The following is a 25,965-nucleotide window of genomic DNA, read 5'->3' on the forward strand; positions in this document are numbered from 1 at the left end:
GCCACCGATTACAGTGGGTTTTTCCGGATTGTGGGGAAGGACACAGGTGCAAAAGCAAATAGAGGAGGCTGGTGTACAAACGGAATAACAAAAGGCAAGCTTTTATTTATGAAAAAAGTTGATAACAAAAATACAGAAAAAGTCCAAGGCAAAGGTATGAAAATAAAAATGCAGACAAACCGGTGGAAAAGGGAGGGCTAGCTAGGGAGATCCAAATCTCTACAGGGAACAGGTAAACAACGACGACGACACGACAAAGAACACAAAGAGGAGTGTAATAAATACAGAGGAGGGTAATCACAAGACAAGAAACAGCTGGGAAGGGGGATGAGACACACAGGGGCAACAGGTGAGCACAATCAGACAATCAGACAGGAGGGAAACTAAAGACAGGAAGTAACAAAACAAGATATACTTCAAAATAAAACCGTAAGCAATAAATACAAAACTGAGATCCTAACAGTGTTTTAGTGTTGATGGCTTTGGAATCTACCAGCATAATTTTAGTTTACTAGGACTATGTCATTTAATCTGTATTAACACAAACATATTGTTACATTAACATTGAAATATTACAACTCATCGTTTGAAGTGGAGTAAAGTAGAACCTATCCCCCCCATGTCCCGCTGTTTTCAGTCTATGCTTGGATAGTTTCAGTTAAGCTATGCTAGCTGACTGCTGACGATAACTTCCTGTTTAGCATACAGGCTTGAGAGTGTAATCAATCTTCTAATATAACTCTTTGCAAAAAACGTGAGGACATTGCTATATACATACAATAATTGAATAATAGTTAAAGTGGTTAACAATGTTAGTGAAATACTAATTGCATCCTTTGCAGTATTTAACAATATTTGCATAACTCAAGTAAAACTGCCATGAAACTGAACATTGTGTCGACTACATTTAAACACTGTACAAACAAACACAGTCACAAGCAAACAATCCACACAGACACACACGCTAACGCAAAAGCAATAAATACACAAATACACATTTAAGCGATTCCTAAATGCCTTTTGTGTGCGGCTTGATAACATTTGAGACCCTCTGGGTGTCAGTAAATACTTTCTATGGCTCCACTGGAACATAAGACTTAAGTAGCCCCAGTAAATGGTTTTATAAGCTGTTCAGTGAAGCATGATGTCTCCTTACCTGAAAGTCTTTATCCCTCACACACCACCACTGATACAATTTATTTGCAGGCAATTGTGCCACATACCGATTCCCTTGATTGATTCTATTGCCCCATCTAAAATGAGCCCTCACTTTTCAAAGAGAAAAAGTCACCATTGTGTCCATGTGCTTTAGACATGGGCTTTACGGCAAACCTTTAGGAACTCTTACATTAGGAAAAATACAAATGAAAGCCAATTTCTTAGTGACTCAATCTTTCTACTGATATTTATGGTTGGAGTTGAATATATTTTAAGAGGTTTGTCTAGACTGAGGTTTGTGCAGAGGGATAACAGTGGGTAGCTACTGCTGCTTATTGCTGAAAAGGAAACTTCAAAGAAGATTTATCATGATTGCAGTTAACATACTGTAACAAATACTGCATTTAATCACTGTTCAGGAAGGATACTCATCAGGAATGGCTAAAGTGTTCTTCATATTTTATAACAGATTACCACATTTACATAATTTACCAACTAGCCTTTCTGTCAAATAAACACATTGCCATTTATACTATATATCACTCCCCCTGTCTTCTGTTGCCTAAAATTAAAACCTGTCTCAAAGATGCAAAGCAGAGCAGCTGTTGATTTGATCAATCAGCCAGCGATGGAACAGTTAATTGATTGAAATGCTAATCAAATCAAACCAAACAAGTTGTAATTAACTCAGCCAAGATCCCTACAAAACACGGTTACTCTTTTAATCAGTCTTCTTCTTGGCCTATGTTATACCTTAGTTAGTATTCTGCTGTCAACAACTGCAGAGGAGCAACTTCACAAAACAATGGGATTTTGGAGTGCTGGGTGTCATGTGTTTAGCTAAGTCTTTGAAGATTTTGGTGGACGGGACGTCTTTCACTACCATTCCTACATAATAAATCCTGCTCTTTTATGCAGGTGAGAATCATATCGGGTTGTGCTGTGGGAGGTAACTTGCAAAGGTCTTGAGGAAGAAGGTCAAGAACAATCCTCAGTGTGACCGTGCATTTGTGTCCTCTCTATTGCTTGCTTTGTGTGTTATAACTTCAGTGTTCGCACAAGCAGGCTTTGAAGTGTAGTGCTCGGCGAAGGGTTGAGTGTCATCTCTTTAAATTGTTTTCAAGTCCAAGCCTCAGACAGTGAACTAAATATTTGTTCGGTCATGTCTTTAATTTGACATAATGTTAACACAATCGGAAAGTGTCAACACTTGAGGGACACATTTAAATAAACTTTAATCCAGACTGAATCCAAACAATCTGAATAAACAAAGCTGTCTTTAATTAAAAACTGTTGAAAGCCCTGCAAGAAATGTGATTCTGTGAAAATAACCTGCTGCTATGTCCTGTTGTTTGTGTAAGTTGTAGAGTTATGTGAAAAAAGAGCCTTGCTGAGCCTGGAAAAATAACATTTGATGGTTTAAACTTTTGTTTTCATATCCTAAATGTTGTATATTTTATTTTATTCAGCTATTCTGATGCCTGTCTGAAATGAAATTACTATAAGACACTGACTGATTCTATCCTGAATTTAAGATTAAGAGTGATTGTATGCATTTTAAGTAGTGTGTGTGTGTATATATAGGAATACTTTCACACTACTCATTAAGTCTGCTCAGACAGATATGAAATTAGAACAGATGTTTTAGTGTGACTCAAAAATCTAATTAAACAGCTGTAAGAAGAAAAGTTTAGAAAGTGTGGAGACCCATGTCAATCATTCAGTACAACCCAATATATCGCTCTATTATGCATTCAGCACAAAGTGACAAAAACGCCGTAGAGTGGAACGTCAGCGGTCCATATCTGACTACTCAGCAAACCCAGCCAAATATTATGATTTCTATGCGTAGTTTAAATAAGAAATGCAGGTTTGTGAATGTGGGGGCTCAGGCCAGTGTTTCAGTCAACCACCAGATTGCTGCCCTGGCTGTATTCATAGTGGAAACAGATGGTATGGGGTTCACAGTGGCAGATCATCGTTATTATCGTCATGCAGTGGGGGCGAGTTATGGAAAATGTTCCTTGTTAGGCAATGTATCATGGTTTCTCCCTCTGGAAAACTAAAAGCAACGGGTTCCTTTTGTGAAAGTGCAAAGAAATAGCAATACATTTGATGTGAATGCAATATCTTGGCAGTTGTTTTTCTCCTATCTCACTTTCTAATGATTGATTGAGATGAAATACCTGGTGTTTTTTAGCACTATTACACTTTGCCTGATTTTTAACGACAGACTGCCATAATGCTCAAAGTAGTTTTATATTGAACATGGCAATCATTGCTCAATCAAAATCTCATTTTGGTGCATTTGTATTGTTAGCACTCAGTTCATTTGCTGCATAAAAAAAAGTAGAATAGTAATCAGACTGACAAAGAGAGGAAAAGCATGAGCTAGTGCCCGTGGTATTAACAGCCTGGGACTAACAGAAGAGAGACGAGAAGAATAGAGAAGCCTGCTGTGGGAACACATAACTCTGCACTGCGTCCCAATGCTGTAAGAGGAAGGGAAAAGAAGATACAATGCAATATTCTCTTTAGAATTAATTCACTGTCTCTTCTCCAAGAGCATCTAATTTAGTGTTGCTTGCCTTCCTTACTGTCTCAATCTGCCCGGCGCTCTCTCTGTCTCTCCCACTCTCTTCATCCATCTCCTTTACTCTCTCGCCCGTTTCCATCCTGCTCTGTGACTCCCCCCAAACCACCACCACCACCATCACCACCCTTCTAACCACAACCTCTTTCCCTTGGCTGTCTCTCGTTCTCTTTCTGTGCCTTAGGCCTTTGTTAGACTGTCTTTGTAGCGAGAGCAGAGAGAAAGAGGGAGGCCTTGAACACGACTCAAGCAGTCTGATTGGGAAGGAGAGCACAAGAACCTGGAGACATGGGAGATGAGAGAGTGAACGGGTGGTTATGAAAACCTCTTCTCCCCCCTGTGAGAGACAGAGGGAATGAAAAAGGAGAGGTAGCTTACTGATAGAAACACAGACAGGCAAGGAAGAAAAAGTGATTATCCACTGTTTTAAAGAGGTTAACCTCATTAAAATTGTGGTTACGAAAACGCTGAGGGCACGACAGATAATAAAACCTCATGCCAATAGTCCGTTCTCAGACTGAATTCATACATTCTTTACCTATTAAGATTTTTTATTTTTGCATCCTTAAGGTTCTTTAGCTACCCTTAAAATCTTCGTGCCCTTCAAGGTGCATATTACTGCTGGAAAAGAAATGGCAGACACTCCTCTTAAACTCTGTAACTTCTGCTAGAAATAAAAACATGCACTTGCTTTTAGAGGCTGAAATAAAAAAAACACAGTAAATGAGTAAAATATGAGAAGGTCACTGTGTTTTCCAGCCCGTTGCTCATCCTAAATGGGTCCCGGTGGCCTAAATGAGGATGGATGTGAGCTGAAGAGGATTCACTGGTCTGAGCTCAGCCTCTCGACAAGGGCAAAGGAGACGACAATAGTTGAATTTGAGGGAATGGCTTTTGAAAGATGTAGATATACTAGTGTGGAGAATGTGCAGAATATATTCATAGGATAGATCTGTGTTAGTGTGTAGACTGGTGAAGAATGTGAGGAGGTTTAGGGGGTTGTATTTTGTGTACGGACTTACCAACATCCTCTGTGCATCCTCTCCGATTATCTCTCTGTTTCTATTCTTATTTCTCTGTCTCTACGGCACATGAAACCGAGCCTAATAAGGACGTGTGTGTCTGTTTTGTTGTTGTAACACACTAGCACGTCAGACAAAGTATAACACTGTATTATGTTTTGCTTTTTATATAGTAAATTCCTTACTCCAAAATAAATGTAATACAAATAAAATAACACCACTGAAACAATGTGAGGTGCTGTGATTGTAGGAATAGAGGACGGCTTCTCATTAAGACGTTAGGAGACTTTACTGTTGTATGATTTATAGGTCTTCTTGACCAACTGCATTCGGTTATAGGTCTCTCTCTACATTAAACCATGGGACACCTGATATCTTCCATGATTCATGATGAGGAGCTTGGAAACACTTCAAGGTCAGACTGATAACTATGGGATGTTCGGTGATGACATCAGCGAAAAGTCTGTGCCCTACCTTGAGCGATATTTTTTAAGTTCTGGGGAATTTTTTTCTACTGTAAAATGTGTAGAAATAGAAGTATGGCATCTAGTAGGATCATGACGTCCCTTACTGCACAAATGATGCATTCTCAATAATGACCAATTACTGAGCTAAAGTAAATGTCACCTGCTGACTCCATCAAATCCAAAAGTGCGTGTCCTTGCAGGAAGAGATCATTATTAACCAACACAATAAGAACTTCAAACTCTCTCATACTTTGGCCATATACTTAGCAATTAACATGGAGCACACCTGGTGACCTGTAATCATAGTCCCCACCATGGGTTTATCAGTGTGAAATCACCAAGGTGTTATTGTTAGACTTGTTTAACCTCAAGTTTCATCAGAATCCAATCAGTGGCAGAAATAACAAGGCACATGAATCAGTGTGGTGCCACCGGTGTACTAAACACTCTAATTTTGGAAATGCCACAGCTCAGTGAGATATCTACAGCAGTTTACATTGTAGTTTCATCAGTGCCTTGTCAATGGTGCCTGAATGGATGGATGGCTGAAACACAAAGCTGGTTATTAGTGCTAACCTTTCAGTGGGATTATCAGATCATATGTCAGACACTGCAGTGACTTTTTAACTGGAACAGTAAAGTGTAGGCCATGAAATGTCGACATTGGTGCCGCTGTCATTCACAGAGTTATTACAAGCATGTTGAAGTTTTGACACACAATCTGTTTCAGTAACCATCACAAAAGACAAAAGAAAATGTTATGCTAAGGGAAATCAATAGCTATGTCCTAATATGACCTACAATGTAATGCATTTGCATTACAGAAAAGCCTGATGTAATATTTTGGATGGTAATACTTGTTCAACATCGGCCACTTAAATCCACAATGATTTCGAGAGAGCAGGTACTTAAAAAAGCCATCCAACTTCCTTGGGCTTGAAAGGAAAGTCATGCAAAGTGGAGAGAACGAGGTTAAAGGAAAGGCAAAGGAGGCTGATTATACACAATTTAAAGTCCAAACCCCGGAAGACTTTTTGGAAGTGCTCTTCACTACGGGAGGGAGGAGGAAGGGGTGTCTCCATCAGCGAGACAGCGCCCCAGTCGGTTTACTGTGACGGACCGTGAAGCGCACATCCTCCGGAGAGACAACCCGACTGTCCTTGAAGCTGCGTCAATATCCACCGCCTAGACAGGAAGTTAGGTGTTTGTTCCTTCAAAACAAAACCTTAACTTAAAAAAAACCCGTAGTGCTCGCTGTATAAATGGTGTGTTTAAAAGGAATTGATCACCATACAGCTTTAGAAATAGCAGTGTTTAAAAACAAAAAGAAAGTAATTGAAAAAAATCTATCAACTGAAACACAACTTTGCAAAAGCCTTCATAGCCTATACACATTGCAGTGCAGCTAAATGTCGTGTCTTCTATAATTTTCTTATATTTTACACAGTCATCGTTGTTAGTGTTTGTTAATCTTTAAAGCCCACTGAGACTGTGATATTGGGCTATGCACTTTGATTTGAAACACTATACATGACTATACAAGAAGAAAATAGCTTCCAAAACAATATGTAGCAACCTGTTGTTGGCAATAATAGGATATCCAAATAAGTATATTTCACTTAAAGATTAATGCATTTCCTGCTTTTATTTTGGAAGACTGGCGGAACAGATGATATACTTAGCTCAAGTAAACTTGACAACAGTTGTCCGGGAGCATTGAGCTCACGCCGCTCTCTACATCGCACCACCACTGCGGTAGGAGCGGGGAAGGCAGCAGCATAGGGGGACCCAGCAGACACCCTTTACTTGTTCCTGCACGAAAACAAATCCAGGTGGTCTCTCTGCCGACTTTATCACAGAGGAGGACTTTCCTGAGAGGACATATAGTAGGCAACAGCTCACCGGGCAAACCCACAGCCCAGCAAGAGCGAAGGAGGGAGAACTTTTGGCTGTTGCTGTTGTATTTACCACACCTGCGTAACCTTGGAAGTCAGACCTGTTTATTGCGAGAGGATGGGACCGCTTCTCCTCTCCATCGCCCTGTGTTTGGGCACCGCTGTCCCGCAGCTTGTGAACGGTGAGTGGAAAAGTGACATTATCGTTGTCAAACATATTTTGCACGTTTAGCTCTGGCGTGGGAGTACCTCAGACTGATCACCAGCAATCAAAGCATCTTCAAAAATCAAAAGTGACTTATGAATTAGTATTTAAAATGTAGAAACCCACGAATAGCTGTGTGTAATGTCCGTTTATGGAGAGCCTGTGTTTGCGGAATGCGAGCAGCACGGTTTGGCAACAGACCACTATCGCGTGTAATCTGTGCAAAACTCGTTGCTTAATTGTTATACTTTACGTTTTAGGAACACTTGTTTGAGTACTTGAAACAGATGATGGAATTTTTGTTTCATTCTTGCGTTATTTCTCGGTGGTATGGACCAAATCACTTCGTACATCAGGCGCACATTTTAATCAGAATTGTGCACCTCTCCTGTATTTAATGCGCCCTCACAGTGATAATCTTCAGCTGTTTGCCTCGCTTCTCCTTGATGCTTCCAGGGGATAAAAAATAAACTGTGCATCCTGATTTAGCCCAGGTTGGTTAAGAGAGAAAGGACGTCACTTTTCCCACTGAAGAAAAGATAAATGGAAAGATACCTCCAATGTGGGCTTTAGACAGACCTAGATGCTATCACTGAGAGGAGATATGCTAGAGAGCCTCCTGTGTTAGTTACATCATGGCACCACTATGGACTAGGATGACATCAGGGGAATTAAATTGTCCATTACTAAGTCTAAAGTAGAGTTTTGAGAGAACCATATGCACAGTGACATTATTGCTCAAGGCTTATATTCACCTGGCCCACTGATCAGCATCCACATCATTTTGCATCCCTCCTGCTTTGCCCTTCCAGTTTCTGGTGATAGGAATATTAAAGCTTCGTATACTTTCCATGAACAGTGCAAAACAGTACCTGTGGGATTAGTGTAAAGAAATCAGTGTAGGCCTTATGGAAGTAGGTCATGCCATCCGTCCTGTCTCTATTCATTTAGCCACATGCTCGCCTCAGGAGTCACACATGTCAGACAGACCTCAGTCTCTACACCAGGACTGTGCCTTGAGCAGAGTTTCTAAGGCTCCCTAAGCATCACAGTGTCAACTCAGAATCAGCTGCTACAAGACATTATACTCCCTGCTAGCTGAGGTAAAGCAGAGAGCTTTGGTGCCGTGGGTCGACTTATTTCAAGGCTCAGTGAGTTAAAAATACACCCTACACTTGTCCCTCAATTAATCAAATCCTGGTTAAATTTGTTGTATTGTAAAGGGATTTTTGTCCATCTGTTTCTAAACTGAGTACAGCTGTAAGTTCATTCACACTACAGATCTGGTTGTAGGAGGAGATGTAGGGTGCTAACATATTCTGATGAGTGTGTGACCATCTTACAACTATCCTTAACACTTTGGCAGCTAGTTTAGCTCTGAAGAGTTTTTTTTTTCAAACTCAAAGAGAGATAAACTGGACAGGAATCAAAAGTTCCAACAGCATTGAAACTCCCCATCAGAAATAGGGCATCGTGATGATTAGAAATTGTTATGTTTTCAGATATATTTGCCTTTCCTCGTTGCTGAAAGGTAGCAGGTGTCTTCAGTAACAGCTGCTAACACACAATCTATTGAGGATGTCACAGGGTGCCTTTGTCCACTGAAACAAATTGATGGGGTAGAAACATTCGCCTTCAGGTAAAACAGGCTGCATTGTTCCATGTCAGTGTGCAATACATCACTTCCTCTGGTTGGTTACTGGTGCTGACTCTCACACATTGTCTGGGATTCAGCCTGTCCGCCTGGACAGAGCACATGACTGCACCAGTGGGCTCTCTAAGATGCTTTTGTGCCTGTTTAGAGAGTTAGTATTAATGAATTTTATGCATCTTAATTCAGTCTTTTTATAATGGCTGCACAATTAGAGCCTTTTAGGCAAATGGACAGCCATCTGGAGGGGCAATACGATTGTATGCTATTGGTGAATCCTGATTAGTGTTAATATTGTTGGTCACTGTTCATTTCGCTCAAAGATTTAACTCGCTAAACACAATTGAATGAGTTGGTCAAACAAAAAGCAATGATGTAGAAACGTTGTGATTTCTAGAATCAATGGGGTAGATTGGACCTTCAGTTTCTTGAACAAACAAACTGGACATTTCCATCACTTTAAAACTTCCGTACAAAAAATCTTGTACATTTGGATTAACAAAAGACCCGGCTACAAATGAGATAGATGTAAACTAACTAATTAGCTACATTTCCCCAGGGCATTAATTTACTACAGCATGCACCATTTTCTACAATTATCATTAATTATGAGATGTATGTATGTATAAACAAATGGCTGCAGCTGCACAGTATTGGCAAGAGCTGAAGCAATTAGTTGATGAATTATCAAACAGAAAATGTATCGATTACTATATTTCGGAGATAGATTTTTCTCTAGTTACATTACAAATCTGTTTTGCATTTGTTCAAGGCGTTTTTCTTTTATAGATCACACATTTACACACCCATTGTCTGATCTGTTAACCAAAATAATAATAATAATTTGATAATTGGTTCATCAGTTGTGTCATATTTAACACATTTCCCAAACATGTGCTGATTAAAGTTTCTCAAATGCTATGATTTCCTGCTTCTTTCATCAGTCTAAACACATTATTACTTTTAGCTTTGGGACAATTCACAGTTTTCTGTTAGATCAAACATTTATAAAGTCCTGAATAAGACATTTAATGCATATATTTCCAACCCTTAGTCAAAACTAAGTTAGATGTGGAATTGTCCTTGGTCTACTTTAAATTAAACACTTCTGCTTTCCACTGTGCACAAACAAAACAAGGTGGGGACAGGTAGGAATACTAATAGAAAATGCTTTCATGAAATGCACGCAGCATATAGAAATCTATCTAAACATTCATTACATTTACTAGCAACTGAAGGTTACGGTAGATGTACAGGTGACTTTAATAACAATGTCTTGCAACCCCCCCCCCCTACAATGCCCTTCACTCTGGTTTTAAATGGCACAGTCTTCAATCAGTTGAGAGAGGTCAGACCTCTGTCAGATCAGCAGACACGATAAGACTGAAAGCAACCCATTGGACAACAACCTACACGCAAGGAAATTACACATTGGATATCTCAACATGGGAATCAATCTTTCCACAAAGCCTTCTCCTGTTGCTGTTGTGACAATGGCTACTGACTTTTTTCTTCATGTTTACGGAACATGCTTGGGCTAGTCATAAACACTGCAGACGTTCTTTAATCCCATTAATAGTCAAAGGAGAGTTAATTTGTCTCCCATGCTGACATTTTAATGGATTTTGATTCTATTTATCTTGGCTGTAGTCTGGCCTGTCCTACCTACATTTTATACTTCACTTATTAGGAGGGTAGGAGAGAGACAGTTACGGAGGTTTCAAGGACACACACTAATAACATGGCCCTGAGATGACAATGGGCAGCATAATGGTAAAGGACGTTGTTTGAGCCATTACCTACTTGTATAAGCTTTCATACAGAAACTACTTATATCATCACCTAAGTAATCATGAGTATCTTACTTAACTAAAATAGTAGTGTTGGAGATGTACTGTGGTTTTGGCCCAGTTTAAGATATGCAAGGTTACTTGAGGCTAATAACTCTTCATTTAAACATCAGATATTGAAAAAGACAAACTCAGATTCTGATCTGCTGTTAAAATAGCCTCTTTTCCCACTAGGCATTGCCTGTGTCTATTCTCAAAATTCTGGAAACATTGATTATACATGTTCGTAGAAATGTTAAAGGTCTAACAATTACCAAAAGCAGCATGTAACATTATGAAGGCTGGCATAAGCAGTGATCGTCTTAGCATACTAATAATGCCAGTGTCGAATCCAGGCCGTGACTGTGCCAGGAAAAAAAAAGTCTCCCTGAAACAGTAAAGAGATTATAAGACTTGTTCGTTTGTAGTGTCATTTCATGTTGAGTCTACTTCCCTTTTTAAAAAAAAACCAAATAACAAGCAGCAGAACATCCTCTCAAAGTTTTAGCATTCGAAAGACCTCATGCTGGTTTTAAGTAATCCCACTGGGTCACGATTAATGACTCAAGTTTTGGAGGCACAAGCTGGCCCACAGTGTGTGCTTGTGTGTGTCAAAAACATTGCAGATAATGAAACTATATGATGTCTTTTTTAAATGAACTGTAACATATTGTACGGGATTGTTTGTGAGTTTGCTGAGGCTCACTACTTTCATGACTCACCACAAAGAAAAGCCATCAAGAGCTATCCAGACAGAACACATTTAGCCTGAAGTAGATAATGTAATGTTATGGTACAGCTGGCCTTAAATTGTTGTTTTGACAAATCTTTTTCATCATGGAACATATAACAGGTACAGGTTCAATATCATAGTAGAGTACAGCACCATCTCAACACTGCTGCAAGGAAGCTTACCCCTACTGTGAGTGGAAGGTGATGTGTGGAAGAACAGTGGTTTAATGACTATATTGTTCCTGTGTGAACATTTTTTACTTTAACCCCCTTTAAGGTCGTGTTCACATACAAGCTGCTGGCTGCACCCGGAGAAATAGTTGGCGTTATTCGCAGTTCATTCTCACTTTTCACTCATATAGTTATGCAATATAATCATATACAACTGTGTGCTATGGCTGAATAAAGAGGCCAGAGTAATCTAATGGTTTGAACTCAATGAGTTCACATACAAACAAACATGGGTTTGCATTCAATTAAAGTGTCAACACTGCAATGCTTTAATAAAGATTCTAAAGTAGTAAGGATTTGCATTAAGCTAGATTGTAATGAAGCTTATTTTTTTCTAAAAAGTCTTCAAAACATTTGAGGTGGATGGATTAATTGTGCCAATTGCATTAGAAAACGTGACATTATTTAAAGTTCAATCCACACAGTACCCTGCCATTTTAGCTCTTAATCTGAGAAATACTGTCCACATAACTTTATATTAGCTAAGATGCTTTTCTTATCCCCGTTCTCTCCGGTTTACTTGAATGGTAAAGTCAAAATCTCTGTAAATGTTAAGGTACACAGAGTAATTGCTTTCCATCCATCCTCCCACCCCTCTGTCTCCCTTCCTTTTCTTATTTGCAAAACAGGTTAAACTTCAACTGCATTGTGTTTTGGAATATCATTGTGTTGCCTTAGTATTAAATAAATAGATATGTTTACGTAAAACAAAAGCCTTTTAGTGTTAAGCCTGCAGGCTGCAACAACAGTAGGGCCATGTAATTACCGTATAATTTAATCTCTTTTGCTTTTTGACTTATTTTGTTCTTCAAACACCTGCCATTATACACACAAAGTGAGTCATTCTGTTAGGATATTGCTAGACAACGTGTGTGTGTGTGTGTGTGTGTGTGTGTGTGTGTGTGTGTGTGTGTGTGTGTGTGTGTGTGTGTGTGTGTGTGTGTGTGTGTGTGTGTGTGTGTGTGTGTGTGTGTGTGTGTGTGTGTGTGTGTGTGTGTGTGTGTGTGTGTGTGTGTGTGTGTGTGTGTGTGTGTGTGTGTGTGTGTGTGTGTGCGCGCGCAAAGCTCACTGCTAAGCATCAGGGAGGATTTCCACTACATTCCTCACGTGAGTCAAGCACAATTTTTGTATTTCAGTTGGATTGGATATGAAGAAGCACCCATTTTTTTGTCAGAGAGGCATCAGCCTTTCATTATCAGTGCTGGCCATGACTGAAAGAGTCCACCTTTCCGCAGCAGATCAATAAACAGAATACATCATTTTGGATTAAGTGCAGAACTGCAGCAGCCTGTATTTCTGAGGATCTGTTCCAGCCTGTTTAAGCTCCTTTGTAAGACCAAAGCTTCAAGACAATGAGATTAAAAACCAAATGTCATATTTCAGACTATAAAGCTTTTACATGGCTGGATGAATGACGCATAGACCTTTTGAATGTTTTATCATCACACACAAAGTTCCTGACACATTCTTGTGTTGTAATATCTGCTCTGTTTGAGGTTACAAATGCACTTTTATCCTTGCAATTTATATAGTGTTCCCTTCTCTCCAAGTCTGTTTCCTGATAATGTGTCTGTAATACTCACTTCGTTCAGTTGTGTTTGGGCCATCCATTGTTATGCTGAGTTTGTAATGGGAAAATATGTTGTGGGTATGTTTTTTTATTAAACCTAAAGTTGTGCTCACATTTATTGAACAAGCAAGCTTTAATTGCTGCAAACTGAAGTTAAGCCTTAAGTCGATATAAAATTTAGGATTAAAGCAATGAGCTTTGCCTTGGTCAGATAAAGCATCTCTGATGGGCACTTGAAGGAAAAAATAGCATTTTCAATAATAATCTACTTTGTTGAGATCAGATATGTGGAGGTGGCTTAAGTCTTTACTTCCATCATGCCCTGAGGAGCTATTGGCTATTCTTATACCTGAAGCATACTTATATGTTATGGCCCGATGTCACAGTTTACACACCAGAGTCAATAAAGCAACTTTAATTGTTAACCCTTTTCCTCTTTTGCATAAATATACAGTAAATACAATGTCCCCGAAGCTAAAATCTTAAACTTGATTCTGCCGGTTGATTCATTTATTACTGTTGTCTTTTCTATCCACCCTTCAATTGCTCTGATTGTATCCTTATTTGTTTTATTCCCTCAGTGAAGTGTGGTAGGTGCATCACCTTTTTTGGGGGATCTGTTTGTGCATTTCTTCCCATTCTCAGATTTTTCAACTCTGTAGTTTACAGCATTTTTACTGATATTAGATTATGTCAATGCCTGTACTAAGGTGTGTGTGTGTGTGTGTGTGTGTGTGTGTGTGTGTGTGTGTGGGGTGGGGGGGGGGGCGTTGTATGCTTGAAGCTGGGAGAAGTAACCCAGAAATGTCATCACACAAAGTCTAGGCAGCAATTCCAGCTCTTAGGCACAGCATGGATGTGCATCTATACTATCAATCATTTGCCAAAAAACAAAAACAATATCCCTTTATTCATCATGTCAGCCATTCTGTTTTTACACACAATTGTGTTAGATGCCAACAAAGGGAATTGGTGAGTGATTGAGAACAACAAAGGAGTATTTCTGTTAAAAGAAGTTGAAAAGGGATATGTTATTCAACTCATATATGAACAAACCACACTGCACTTCTGGCAAGTTTTTGAGGAGGGTTATTTGAGGGAATTAATTAAATGCATGCCATTGAGAAACAAACTGTCTTTTTTGAAATAGGAGTATATCTCCAGCAGATGGTTTGGATTACACTCGGGTGTGCGTGTACCAGGCGGGGTGGTGGGGTGGAGCTGAGAGCCGGGATGGTAAAGTGCCTTTACTGTGAAGTTCAATGAACAGCAACCACTCACCTTCAAACTTCAAAGTAAAGCCCATTAGAAAACTGCCATTCATTGTCACTTACAGAAGAGTGAAAGGGTTGTTACAAGTTGCACCATTTTGGTAATTGCTACAGGTATGGAACTGGTAATTGGATTGCTTTTTCCTCCAAAATCTTTTCAGAGGCAATCAAGACAGCTCTTAGTCACTCAGAGGAGCTCAGAAAGACAAGGAGGGGCAAATGCCTTACAGACAAAAAGTGTAAGCTAAGTTTAACCCTCTTTTGAAAAACAAAACAATAGGAGACGTTTATTCTAGGTCATGTCGATCAATATATTCAGGGACATCACATTGAAGAATGTGTTGCATTCATTATGAAGAAAAAGATCATATTTATATATTAAAGATGACATTTTCACACATTTGTATCAACAATTGAACCCTACTATGATTGGTTCGATTGCTGTATTTCCTCTCTATGGACAAAAAAACACAAAGGGTAAAGCAGACACGCTGGCGATAAGACAGAACTACTCTGAAAGTGTGTCATCGAAGTCTGCATTAGGAGCCTGAGGTTTATGTTACACATTTTAATCATGAATGAATTATGATGTAGCTCTGTGTTTTTAAAACGATGGGTAAATCATGATTCAAGATGCAGGATAAATACATATTTTATAGAGTATTTGTGTCATGTTTGTGATAAAACTGACACCGTTGAATTTGTCACTTCTGCTCTGCATAAACAGTGAACGGAAAGATGAAGCAAAGACAATACATAGAACATCTTTTTAATTATATCGCTCTTTGAATTGACATTTAATGATATTAAGTTGAAACAAACTACCCTTTTGTTTAGTTTCCATGGTGTACATCAAAGTTAATTCCTCTGACATCCTTCGCCATGTTGAGCATTGTCTTCCACTTTGTTTTTGAGCCAGCTGTTTTCGACAGTGATCTCTGTATAATTCACCAGTGTTCGAGGTATGAAATATTTACCAGTATGATCTTTCTAACCTAATGCTGTTCCAGGTAGTTGCTGCACTGCAGATGCAGGCAAAGTCATCCTGAAGTACATGAACACTGTGCTTCTAGATCTTTTCTGTATTTAGGGTTGAACCTGTGAAATGTCTGACAAGTTAAATTAGTGGTTCAAAAGTTGAAATCAGAGTGTATTTTTAACCAGGTTCAAAGCAATGAGGAGAAATCTTTGTGGGATATCTCTCCCTCCCTTTTATCTGCATCTCTCTTTTTGTGTGCCTCTCTTGCTCGCACACACACACACACACACACACACACACACACACACACACACACATTTTAGGAGTTATAATTATAGCACATCAAACCACGATTCTAATGCAGCTGCTGCAGCTGGGCAAAGATTTGCCGCGATGGTATGCATACAAATATTTCATAGCTTTTGCTCTGCACTCACTGTGTATTGGATGTGTATTGAATTGTTTGATTGTGGTACATGCTCATTTTGTAAATGCACGCTTGTCTATTTGCGCCTGAAGCCAGTGTTTGATGATGCTGTTTAGTTAGTTACTCCTTTTCTATCGTGTGTGTACAGTCGTGATGTTTTATTTGCAGTCTTCTGCTCAGTTTTGCTTACACAACTGAAGTGTTGATTCAAGGAGACGTAAAATAATCATTGAAAAATGGATTTTAACATTTTGAAGTCCAGCAATCAACCGTGACTATTCATCATCAAGGCCACTGTACGCTGAGGTTTGTCTTGCTCAAAACTGGCGTCCTTTGAATAAGTTGTGCCTGCTACATGAAATTCACTGACCAAGTAGAAAGGGGGATGAAGAAATTCAATTTGTCAAGGCTTGCCCTTTCCAGTACACACAATGCACGGCTTAGGCGAGTGGGTGTTAAGTGTGAATGGGACAAGGATCAAAATATGTTATGAACATACTTTTTCATGTCCTCCAAATGCATTTATTGTAATAAAGCAATATGTTTTGGCTGACATTCAGGGATGACTTTTGATGTGCCAATTAGTGAGCTGGTTGCTTGTAGTAATTTTTTTAATGTATTTTTAGAAGAAAGCCCTGATAGTTGTTTCCTTTTGTGTCTGATCTTCATGCTAAGCTATGCTAAGTGGCAACTGGCTTTGGCTTCTTGTAGGAGAAGCTGATTAGAAGCTTGATTCCACTCATGTCTAAATCTCCTCAAGCAAATTTTCAATTTTCATAATCCCAAAATGTTTCCTTTTAATTCAAAGAAACATATATTTGAATTGGAAATCGAATTAAACAAATGGTTTTGCTGGCTTTATCAAAATTATGAATCTGTGTCTTCCACATGCAAAAAGACAAAACCTTTTCATTTGGTTGTGGAACCTTTGTGAATTCTGTTGCTCAGTCACAGAGTATTTTTTTGGCATAATTTCCCTTTCATCCAAAATGCCACGTGGAAAACATCAAGACAACAGGAGTGCTAATGAGGTAAACATTTAGCGAACAAGGCCACGGAAATGCCTTTATGTGCTGTTGAATATGCATTAACCCTGTGAATTAGTGACACAGTTTTCAAGTAAAAGGCTTTTCCCCTCACCCATCTTTTTCCTTCCTTTACTGTTAATCTGCACAACCACTTTCCATCGCAGACACCTTCCTGTTCAGCGGTTACTACAAAGATTTGAGATGTTCGCTCCACTTCTTTATACATGTTTGATGAATCTTTGTATTCCACTTATGGGATACAAGCATGAGTGTGGGAGATCTTGTCTGGAAAAAAAGGGTACCAAAGATGGGAGGTTTTCCAAGTTTGTAATGAGGCTAGCAAGGCTCTCCTGGCTCACGAGCAAACTAGGACATCTGTAATGAGCGTGCAGAGAAGCGAGGGGGTGGGGGCAGAGAAAACGCACAGAGCCATGTTGCAAAACTCAGTCACAAGCTCAGCTGTCCAGTGGATGTTAGGAGGAAGGATGGGTCGTGCGGAGTCTGTCTCTGCTGTACGGGTAAATTAGGTAGTTATTTTTTTATCAGAAACTCATCGCATGATTTTTCTGCAGGTACAATAATTGTTAGCTGAAGAAAACATAAACGCTACTATAGACAGTAAGTTTTAAAAGACACTTCCAACTACATGTATGTAATGGCAGAACAGTACCATGCTGTGCTGCTAATTCTCTAAATTAAAAACATCTCTGTTCTGTTTAAATACGACACAAATGATCTGATCACTATAACCATTTCAAATTGAATGATGCTGCTTTTCCAAAGGTCCATTACTCTCTTCATGTAATGGCATTATTAAAAAGAATATTGTGAATCCAGTTAAATATGTATGTGCTGATATTCAACTTTAATTACCATAACCTGAAATATGACATGAGTTATGTTAATTGGTATAATCATTCATGAGGCCTTAGTGTTATGTTTCTCTGCCAGTCTTTGATTTAAAAACGACTAATTAGTATTGGCTAATTATTTCCTGCTACAAAAGGGTTTTTCATTAAAGATAACATTCGTATTTAAAGAGACATTTAAATGAGATAATTCAAAGCCATGTATACGCTTAAAATGACCCTTCATTGTTTTATGATTGCGGTTTCATTTATAATAATGTGAATTATCTCAACTTTTGGTCAAAGGTTGGAGGAGGATCATAAAATTAAGTTTGATTTTGTCTGAAGACTGAAGACATACAGTAGGTAATTTAGATCCAATGTTTCTACTATTATTATTATTTTCAAGCATTCATAAAAGGGTTAACTTAGCAAGTAGGTAACTACTGATTATAATGATTTATAATGGCATCCTGGCATAATAACCCTTGTAATCACCTTATGTCCGTTAAGAGCCCTTGCTGTTAAAAATGTCCCTCTAGTTTTGGAACCGATGTACATTTCTATTCCATTGTGACTTTATGCTGCACACTGTACACAGGTTTCACCTGGTAACCCCTCAGTCCTTGGTCCCAGGTTCCTGCAAAATCCAGGCGAGCCTCTAGGCACAGGGCTGAGTGCATTCTCGATGCCCCTGGCCCATGATGAGGAGGGGTATTGATCTTCCCCTCAGATGAAAGCCCTCTGTGCACCTCTGTAGGGCTTATTAGATGGCTGAGGCAGGATGCACGGTGATGAGAGCAATAGAGGGCAGATTGGGGGACAGGCTTACTCCTAACAAGAACGGAGACCTTTACACTAAAGAAAAGAAACAAGCTTGCTGGAAATTTCTGATTGTTTGTTTGCATTTAACCCTCCCTTCAAGCTGCTCAGTTATTTTATTTTTCTCTGAGCACAGTTTAGGTCTTAACCACACCACACACTTTAGCCTTGATGGTCTTATCTGGAATGTAGAACCCCTGTGGGAATATATCTCAGCACAGACTGTTTGAAAAGTAAATGTGGTTTAGTCCCAGTATGAAGTCAGAGGAGCAGTGGAGGTGGTCTCAAACGATTATAAAGCATTTCTCAGAGAAAGTCGTTTGGGCTTAGCCAGACCTAAGAGGGTAGGATACCTCTGGCTGGGGAAGAAAGATCTCCACTCCTTTGAGCGCTATGGTTGGAGGTTTTTGTGGCAACATAAGTTGTTTTTTGAGACAAGGACTCCAAAGAGAAATGTTTGTGTGGGCAAGCCTTTGAGATGATCATTATGTTGGTTGAAGCCTGTCACCTCACACTGACCAAAGCTTAACCACTCTATACTTATTATGGCTGCCGAGCCTCGACCATGACTGCTGTAGGTTTTGGTTTCGGCTTTCTCAGACATTACATCCTATTTTGCATTGTAGGGAGTGGTATTAGAGTTCAAACAAAGGCTCCTTTCTTGCATTTTGCCTTTACTTTGCATGAAGTTAAACAACATGGAGCTGGAAGATCATTGTGTGTACTTGCAGTCTGTGTTTCTATCTGTAAATAAGTTTAAAAAATAGTTTGACATTTTGGATAATGCTGCTGGCAGTCGATTAGTAAAGCTTAGCAAAAAGACTGGAAACAGATTGACACTTCTTGCGTGGCTCATCCCAAAGTGAAGCAAATTAAGTGTGTCATGATTGACTGACAACGATGCCATGGAGCTCTTTAGAATCCTGAAACTGCAGCAATAAATCATATTGAATGATAAGTATCTAACATTTTTGTTAAATAAAATGTGGACTCTCTAGTCTCTCGAAAGCCCATATTATCAAGATAGTTGACACCAGTTGGTCAACGGCTCAAATTTGCATGTGAAAGTACACAAAAGTTGAACCCTCCACGAAAGAGCTGCACAGATTGATTGAGCGGTAATGAGCAAAATTACTGATTGCTGCAGAGAAATGCTGTACTGACCAAGTCGTTTGATTTGGACCTGTTTGAAATGAGGAAATAACTGGTGGTTGGACCTCTTTAAATACTAATATGGGCCCATTCTGCCTCAGTCCCACTAGCTGTAGAAATCTGTTAAACTCAATGAGGGGGGAAGTTTAAAGGACTGCCCTCAGCAATTGACTGACTTCAACGGAGCACCAAAGATTTCTCTCATCTTCAAAATGTCCCTGCCATGCTGACTTAGATCTCTCCTCTCTGGACTTGGTCCTCCCAAATGCTTTCACAGCCTTAGCACCAGCATGGTCTCTGTTATCACCAAACATTTCATCTGATTTATGTGCTCCTTTATCTCGGACTCCTTCCTCTTTCGCGCCTTTTAGTTCCACTCCACATTCCTGCATGTTCACTTGTTTTGTCTTCTTTATGCACTAACTTTATGGTGCTGTTTCTGAACAGTACGCCATGTTTGTGCTTAGAACCACACTGTCTGTCTTTCTGCTATTCCATGGATGTTCAGCATTTTCAGCCCTCTCTAAACATCTCTCGCTTCCCCCTCCCTGAGGCCAAAGCGGGCTTATTCCCTCTAGCTATTACATCCAATTAGGAGGAGTGAGCGTTTCACCCCTCCTCCCTTTCTACACTAACAATGTGCAACACAGTGGAATGAGTCAGGGTTTTCTCTTCTCTTCTTTGATGTGAACAAATTGCGCCTCAGATACACACTTGGCAAGGAAACAAAGATTCAGTTTACTCTTTCAAGTGTGGGTTCTTTGTCATTTTGAGAACAACACGATGCACAATGGAGGACGAGATAGATTTGTGTAGACTGAAGGCTTCTTTTATTTCAGCTGTTCTCATTTTAACATACTTTAAGTTGGATTTTAATACAACAACATAAATGTAACTATAGTAAGGGGGTTGTGATAATATTGAACGTATCAGAAACACATCACATCATGCACCAGCGTTTCCCAGGCTTTCCATCAACACTATCCACAGTTCTGAAAGTATTCATGTCAGTTATGCTGACATGAATGTGAGTTACGCATGTGTTTCTTCTCTTATGAGCAACTGTGCAAAATGTTATATTTGAATATAAAAAATGGCTTAATATGTGAAGAGTGTTCAAGGTGACCTTTCAACACAACCTTTGCCAAATCCCTGTTTTACAAATTGTCTTCAGTTAACATTTCAGGTTTTCTGAAAAATGATTTAAAGAGTGCTTAATAAGTACATAACAGACATCCAACTGTCATAAAAGCTAAAAGTATTTGTGTTGAATCTGTTAAGCTGCAGTATTGAGCATCATACAGTAGGTGTCAAGTACTAATGAGAACTAAATTAAATTCTCTAAAAAGAGATGACAGCTTTTGTAGGTGTTTAAGTACATCCTAAGACAGCTTTCTGTGCCACAAAGGATAGCTAGAGTGTGATTGGTATTATATTGTGATATCAGAAAGATAAATGTGCTGGTTTCACATTTTTAAAGAACTGTTTTACCAACTAAATCCTCACATATCATGGAAAACTATAGAGCTCTCTTTTCAAAGACAATCAGACTTAACCTTTAGAGCTGTTTCTCACATAGTTACATTAAGCAGAGGATCGCTATCTATAAAGGGCGGAAAATTACCATTGCTTTTTTGGAAATGGCAAAATAAGAGGGTCAGGCTAAATGTTGCACTCAAGGAGCTTATTTACTGTGTTTGTTGCTTGTTCACACTTTGGTGGGTTAAACAAAGGTAATGATGACAGCATTGTAATGTTGCTGTGAACTGTTCCTGTAAGATGGTGACGAGCTGTCTATTTCTGCCTACTTCCCTTTCTTCTTCTAGCCTTCCTCCTACACTCTTCTACTTCTTGGCACTCTTCAGGTTATAATCCCTACTTGCATTATTCATTTGAATTCACAAATCAAATAAATATACATTCTTCTTGTATATCCTATTCCTTGCCCTAAGTTGTAATTTCCTTCTTTAAAAATCTAAAGTATAACTTAAGAAGCTTAGCTTTTGATCTAACCACAATGGTCATATTGCAAGTGTTGTATCATGTGTAGTTTATTACAGCTCTTTGCATTAACATTTTTCTTGTAATTGCAAAGTTAAATAAAAATACACTCACAAACTCAATGAAAACCAATCAAGGCAGTCGTTTCCCCATGAACACTTGCCTGAGATCATCTTTGATTTGACTTGGAATAAACTCCCATGACCCCGTATAGTTTTGTGTTATGACGTCTAGCTGTAATGTTTTGGTTATAAAACCTTTTTTTTTTTTCACTCTGTTTTTTAAGACAGAGCAAAAAAAGGGGAAATGTGGAAAGCTTGCCGTAGAAACAGTATCTCTGCTGAAAAGGAACACTTGCTGCACTGCCATGCGTATCAGCCCCCTCGCCAAGGCATCTGGTTGTTGCTCATTAAACAGTGCAGCAACCGATATTCAGTTTGGAATTATTTCTGGAAGAATGGCAACAATTAATCTGTAAATGAGTGGTTGTGTTTTCTGGCTGGATGGCTTGCAACATGCTCGTGTTTTCTATCTGTTGCCTTGGGAATCGATCAAAACTCCAAATGTGTACACAACTCAAATTACCAGAATCAGAGATTGCACTTTATTGACAATTGTCTGAAAAAAAAAAGTACATTTTGTCCATTTCTGTTGTTGTTGAGGTACCCTCCTATAGGGTATGGACAATCTGTATTGACCATGGCTCTATTGAAAACATATTATTTTGCTGTCAAATGGTTTTCTTATTGACATGGAGCAGACTTATAAAAAAACATATTGATTGTGTGTCAAAAACACAGTATGAATCAGGCCTTTGACATGTTGTCTGCACTCCGTATTGACCACATTGCAAAACCTCTTCCCTGTAAACAGTCAGATCGAAAATATGTTTTTCTTGTGTTATGCCTGGAATAGCAATTTAGTGCTCTATTGGACTGAACATCCTTTCCACAAACAATCACATACAGTGTACAATCTGTGATGTTATAGATTTTAAATAGTTTTGTTTGTGTTTCCCACCTTGCCCCTCTAGGGCTTCCGTAGAAAGAGAGGACTCATTTGTCTTGTTTTATTTACCTCCTGTTAAAGCATGATACAGGGTTTGGGATTTTTTTACCATATGCTCCAGTGTAGAGTGCACTCCATTGGATTGACTGTGGTACAGTTAATTACAGCTGCTTTTATCACTGCATTGGGAAGTACAGCTATAAAGCGAATGCATTATTCTGTACATTGTGAACCATACAGCAATCCTGTTTTTTTCAAAAATATCCCTACTTCCATGTCATATAGCTTACACTAAATGTGTTGAAATGGCATGTAAAGCCTCTGTAGGAGCTGAGATGAGCTGTATGGAGGAAAAAATCCCTCGTTTCATCCTGGAGTGTGGTGTTTTTTCCCTCTTTTCTTACTAAACCACATGTCAAAGAGCCACTCGTTAATGGAGGGCTTACCCTGAACTCCTGCTCCACTGCCAAAAATGTAAAATGATGATGGATGAGTTATTTACTTACAGAGAGATAGTTTGCCATTCCGCTTGATATAAAGGGACTGCACTTCCTTGTCATTAGTTGGAAGAACATCAACAATGACTCCCTAATTATTGTTTGGTATTGTGTCTGTGAGTCATTTCACAGTAAGCCACCCACTCCATAGCAAGATGATTTAATGTTAATAAGCACCGCTATGATGGAACAAACACTTTTAAGGGTGATGTTATGTGGGAGATATATGTGCAATGAGCATCTGCTGGCGGTTCGAGAATGATTGTCGGTGTGTGGGTAGGGTGTACAAGGAAAGGTGATATCTGTAGTGCTAATGTAGCACACAAACGCAGATTGCCATATGTGCCACAGTGCAGCTAACTTATTCCTCATTTGCAGCAAACCACTTTAGACTTTACTCGTTTTCCTTTCAAAACAAGCAAACATGATTTGATATAAATTCTGGCAGTTGTTATTGCCAGCTGGAATGAGTTCGTTAAACGATAAAGACAAAACTGTATTTTCAGTCTTCTCCAAATATCACCATGTTTTTTTTTGTGGCATTAAAACTTAGTGACTATGAATGCTGACTTGCTCAATTGTGACACTTACATAAATGAAAACTCTTACTCTCTAGAATTACCATTTGAAGTACTCTATAACAATTTATGGCAAGTTTATTCTGCATCTGCCTGGCAAGTAGTTTGTGACAGTGCTGCTCATTTATGGCTGGAAACACATGGAACCTTTTAAATTGCAACTTGAGTCATGCAGTAATTAAATGCAGTCCTGTGGCAAATTAAACCCGTTTGTGTGCTAATTTTATGGATTCTCTCTTTTTCTCACTATCATGATTAAAACAGCTCATGTCTCATACTCACTGCCAAATGCGAGAAAGGATCATGAAAACTCGTAACAAAAGTTTTTGCTGCTTGAGATTCATAAAATGAGACACTTGACTGAAGCAAACAGGATTTGTCAGCCCAAGCGAGCGGTTTCTGGGCTGCCAGCATTAGCGGTGACAGCTGACTGTCACTCCTGATGCCACGCCGCTAAATGGGAATACGATCCATTACCTCGATTGTTTTTGACAAAGTCACGGGACGGCTGGCCATAAGGTTAAGAGTAATCAGCTTTGCAGAGCCATTAAACCAGATAGAGCTTTGACCTCGGTCCAGTCATTATTATTGGGATTTTTAGTTTTTACATCACAGCTAATAACCAAATTTTGGCAATACAGTACAAAGCGGTGTAGATGTTAATGTATAACAAACTAATGTGGACCGATTGTGTCTTTAAGGTCATTATATCTCATTAAAATGATCATTTAACAAACGTTTTGACTCTTGGTAACATCATTATATGTACATTGTATGGCAATTACTTCTACAATATACATTACATTGCTAGTTTACAAAAAAAAGAGAAATTTACATTAATAAAATCCTCCATAACCTTTCCCGTGTACAACACATCCACCAGGTCAATGCAATCAAACACAACATCATGAAACAGTCGCTGGCTCCCACAACTGTGTAATGGATTGCTATCAGAAACACAATTATTGCAATTGTTGTGTTGACCTCTCACCCAGACAAATGTGGGTACATCAAAACAATGCTTTCATATTTATTATGAAAGCCTTACAGGGTTATGGGGTTAATGCTAATGCTAAGGAAACAACGCCGTTAAAAGTGCAGAAAAAATATCATCCCACTCAAAACAATGTAAATGTAACAACCTCTTCCCCTTGCACCCTAATGGCAAATATTTCTTGGAATTATACCTATTTATCTCTAATAAAAGTACACATTACAAACAGTGCAATGTTCACATTGACTGCTGTATATCCTCACTATTGTGTCCTCTCAAGTGAAGATTGTTGACACATTTTCTATCTGTATTAACTTTGATAAAATCCCACTGACATCATAGGACACTCACAGCTGTCAAGAATTTGAGTGGGGCTTTTGCTTTACCAAAATGAAAATGACTTCATCAAAGAGAGAACAACTTAACACAACCACAGACCAGATGAAACACTTAATTGTGAATCATTCCCACAGAACCAAACATGTTCTTCTACTTCGACTTTTGTAACCTTGTTATCATTTATTGTTCTACTTTGGCTCGTGTGATACAGTGAAGTCCAGTACTTTTTACATAACTGACCTTATATGCTGTTCTACAATACTCGTTGTTGAAGGTTTTCGGTCTTCACGCTCACCTTCTCCGATACCATTTCTGAATGTCACATGATCACACGGTTCATCAGAGGTGATCCAAATGCATTTCACACTGTAATTCATTTCAAGTCAACCAGGTTCTTCTTGGCATCTTATGCAAACACATAAATCACATCGGCTGTTTGACATCTATGAAACCATTGTTGATGCATTACCAGAGAATTTGCCATTCACTCAAAATGCCATTGTACAGTACCTATGTGACATGTCATTATGTTTTACTGAGGGAGGAAGACTCTTCATTGCCTTCATTTGAATTAAATCAAAAATCAAAATGTTAAAAATAAGAGCTGCTCTGTTTTTAATCACTGAGGAAATAGAGAATTGAAATGAAATCTAATTTAATCATCACAC

The 25,965-nt window shown here is 38.9% G+C and overlaps 1 protein-coding gene across 2 annotated transcripts in view; it reads left to right on the plus strand.

Annotated features, from left to right (window-relative positions):
- Positions 1-6,939: 6,939 nt before the first annotated feature.
- Positions 6,940-25,965, plus strand: part of LOC134873900 (EGF-like repeat and discoidin I-like domain-containing protein 3) — a 96,863-nt gene continuing 77,837 nt past the window's right edge. For both annotated transcript variants that reach the window (XM_063897807.1, XM_063897808.1), the window contains exon 1: positions 6,940-7,317. In XM_063897807.1, the coding sequence (XP_063753877.1) occupies positions 7,254-7,317 (64 nt within the window). In that variant the 5' untranslated portion in view covers positions 6,940-7,253. The remainder of the gene's footprint in view (positions 7,318-25,965) is intronic.

Source organism: Eleginops maclovinus, chromosome 12, assembly GCF_036324505.1.
Source record: "Eleginops maclovinus isolate JMC-PN-2008 ecotype Puerto Natales chromosome 12, JC_Emac_rtc_rv5, whole genome shotgun sequence".
Lineage (NCBI taxonomy): Eukaryota > Metazoa > Chordata > Actinopteri > Perciformes > Eleginopidae > Eleginops > Eleginops maclovinus.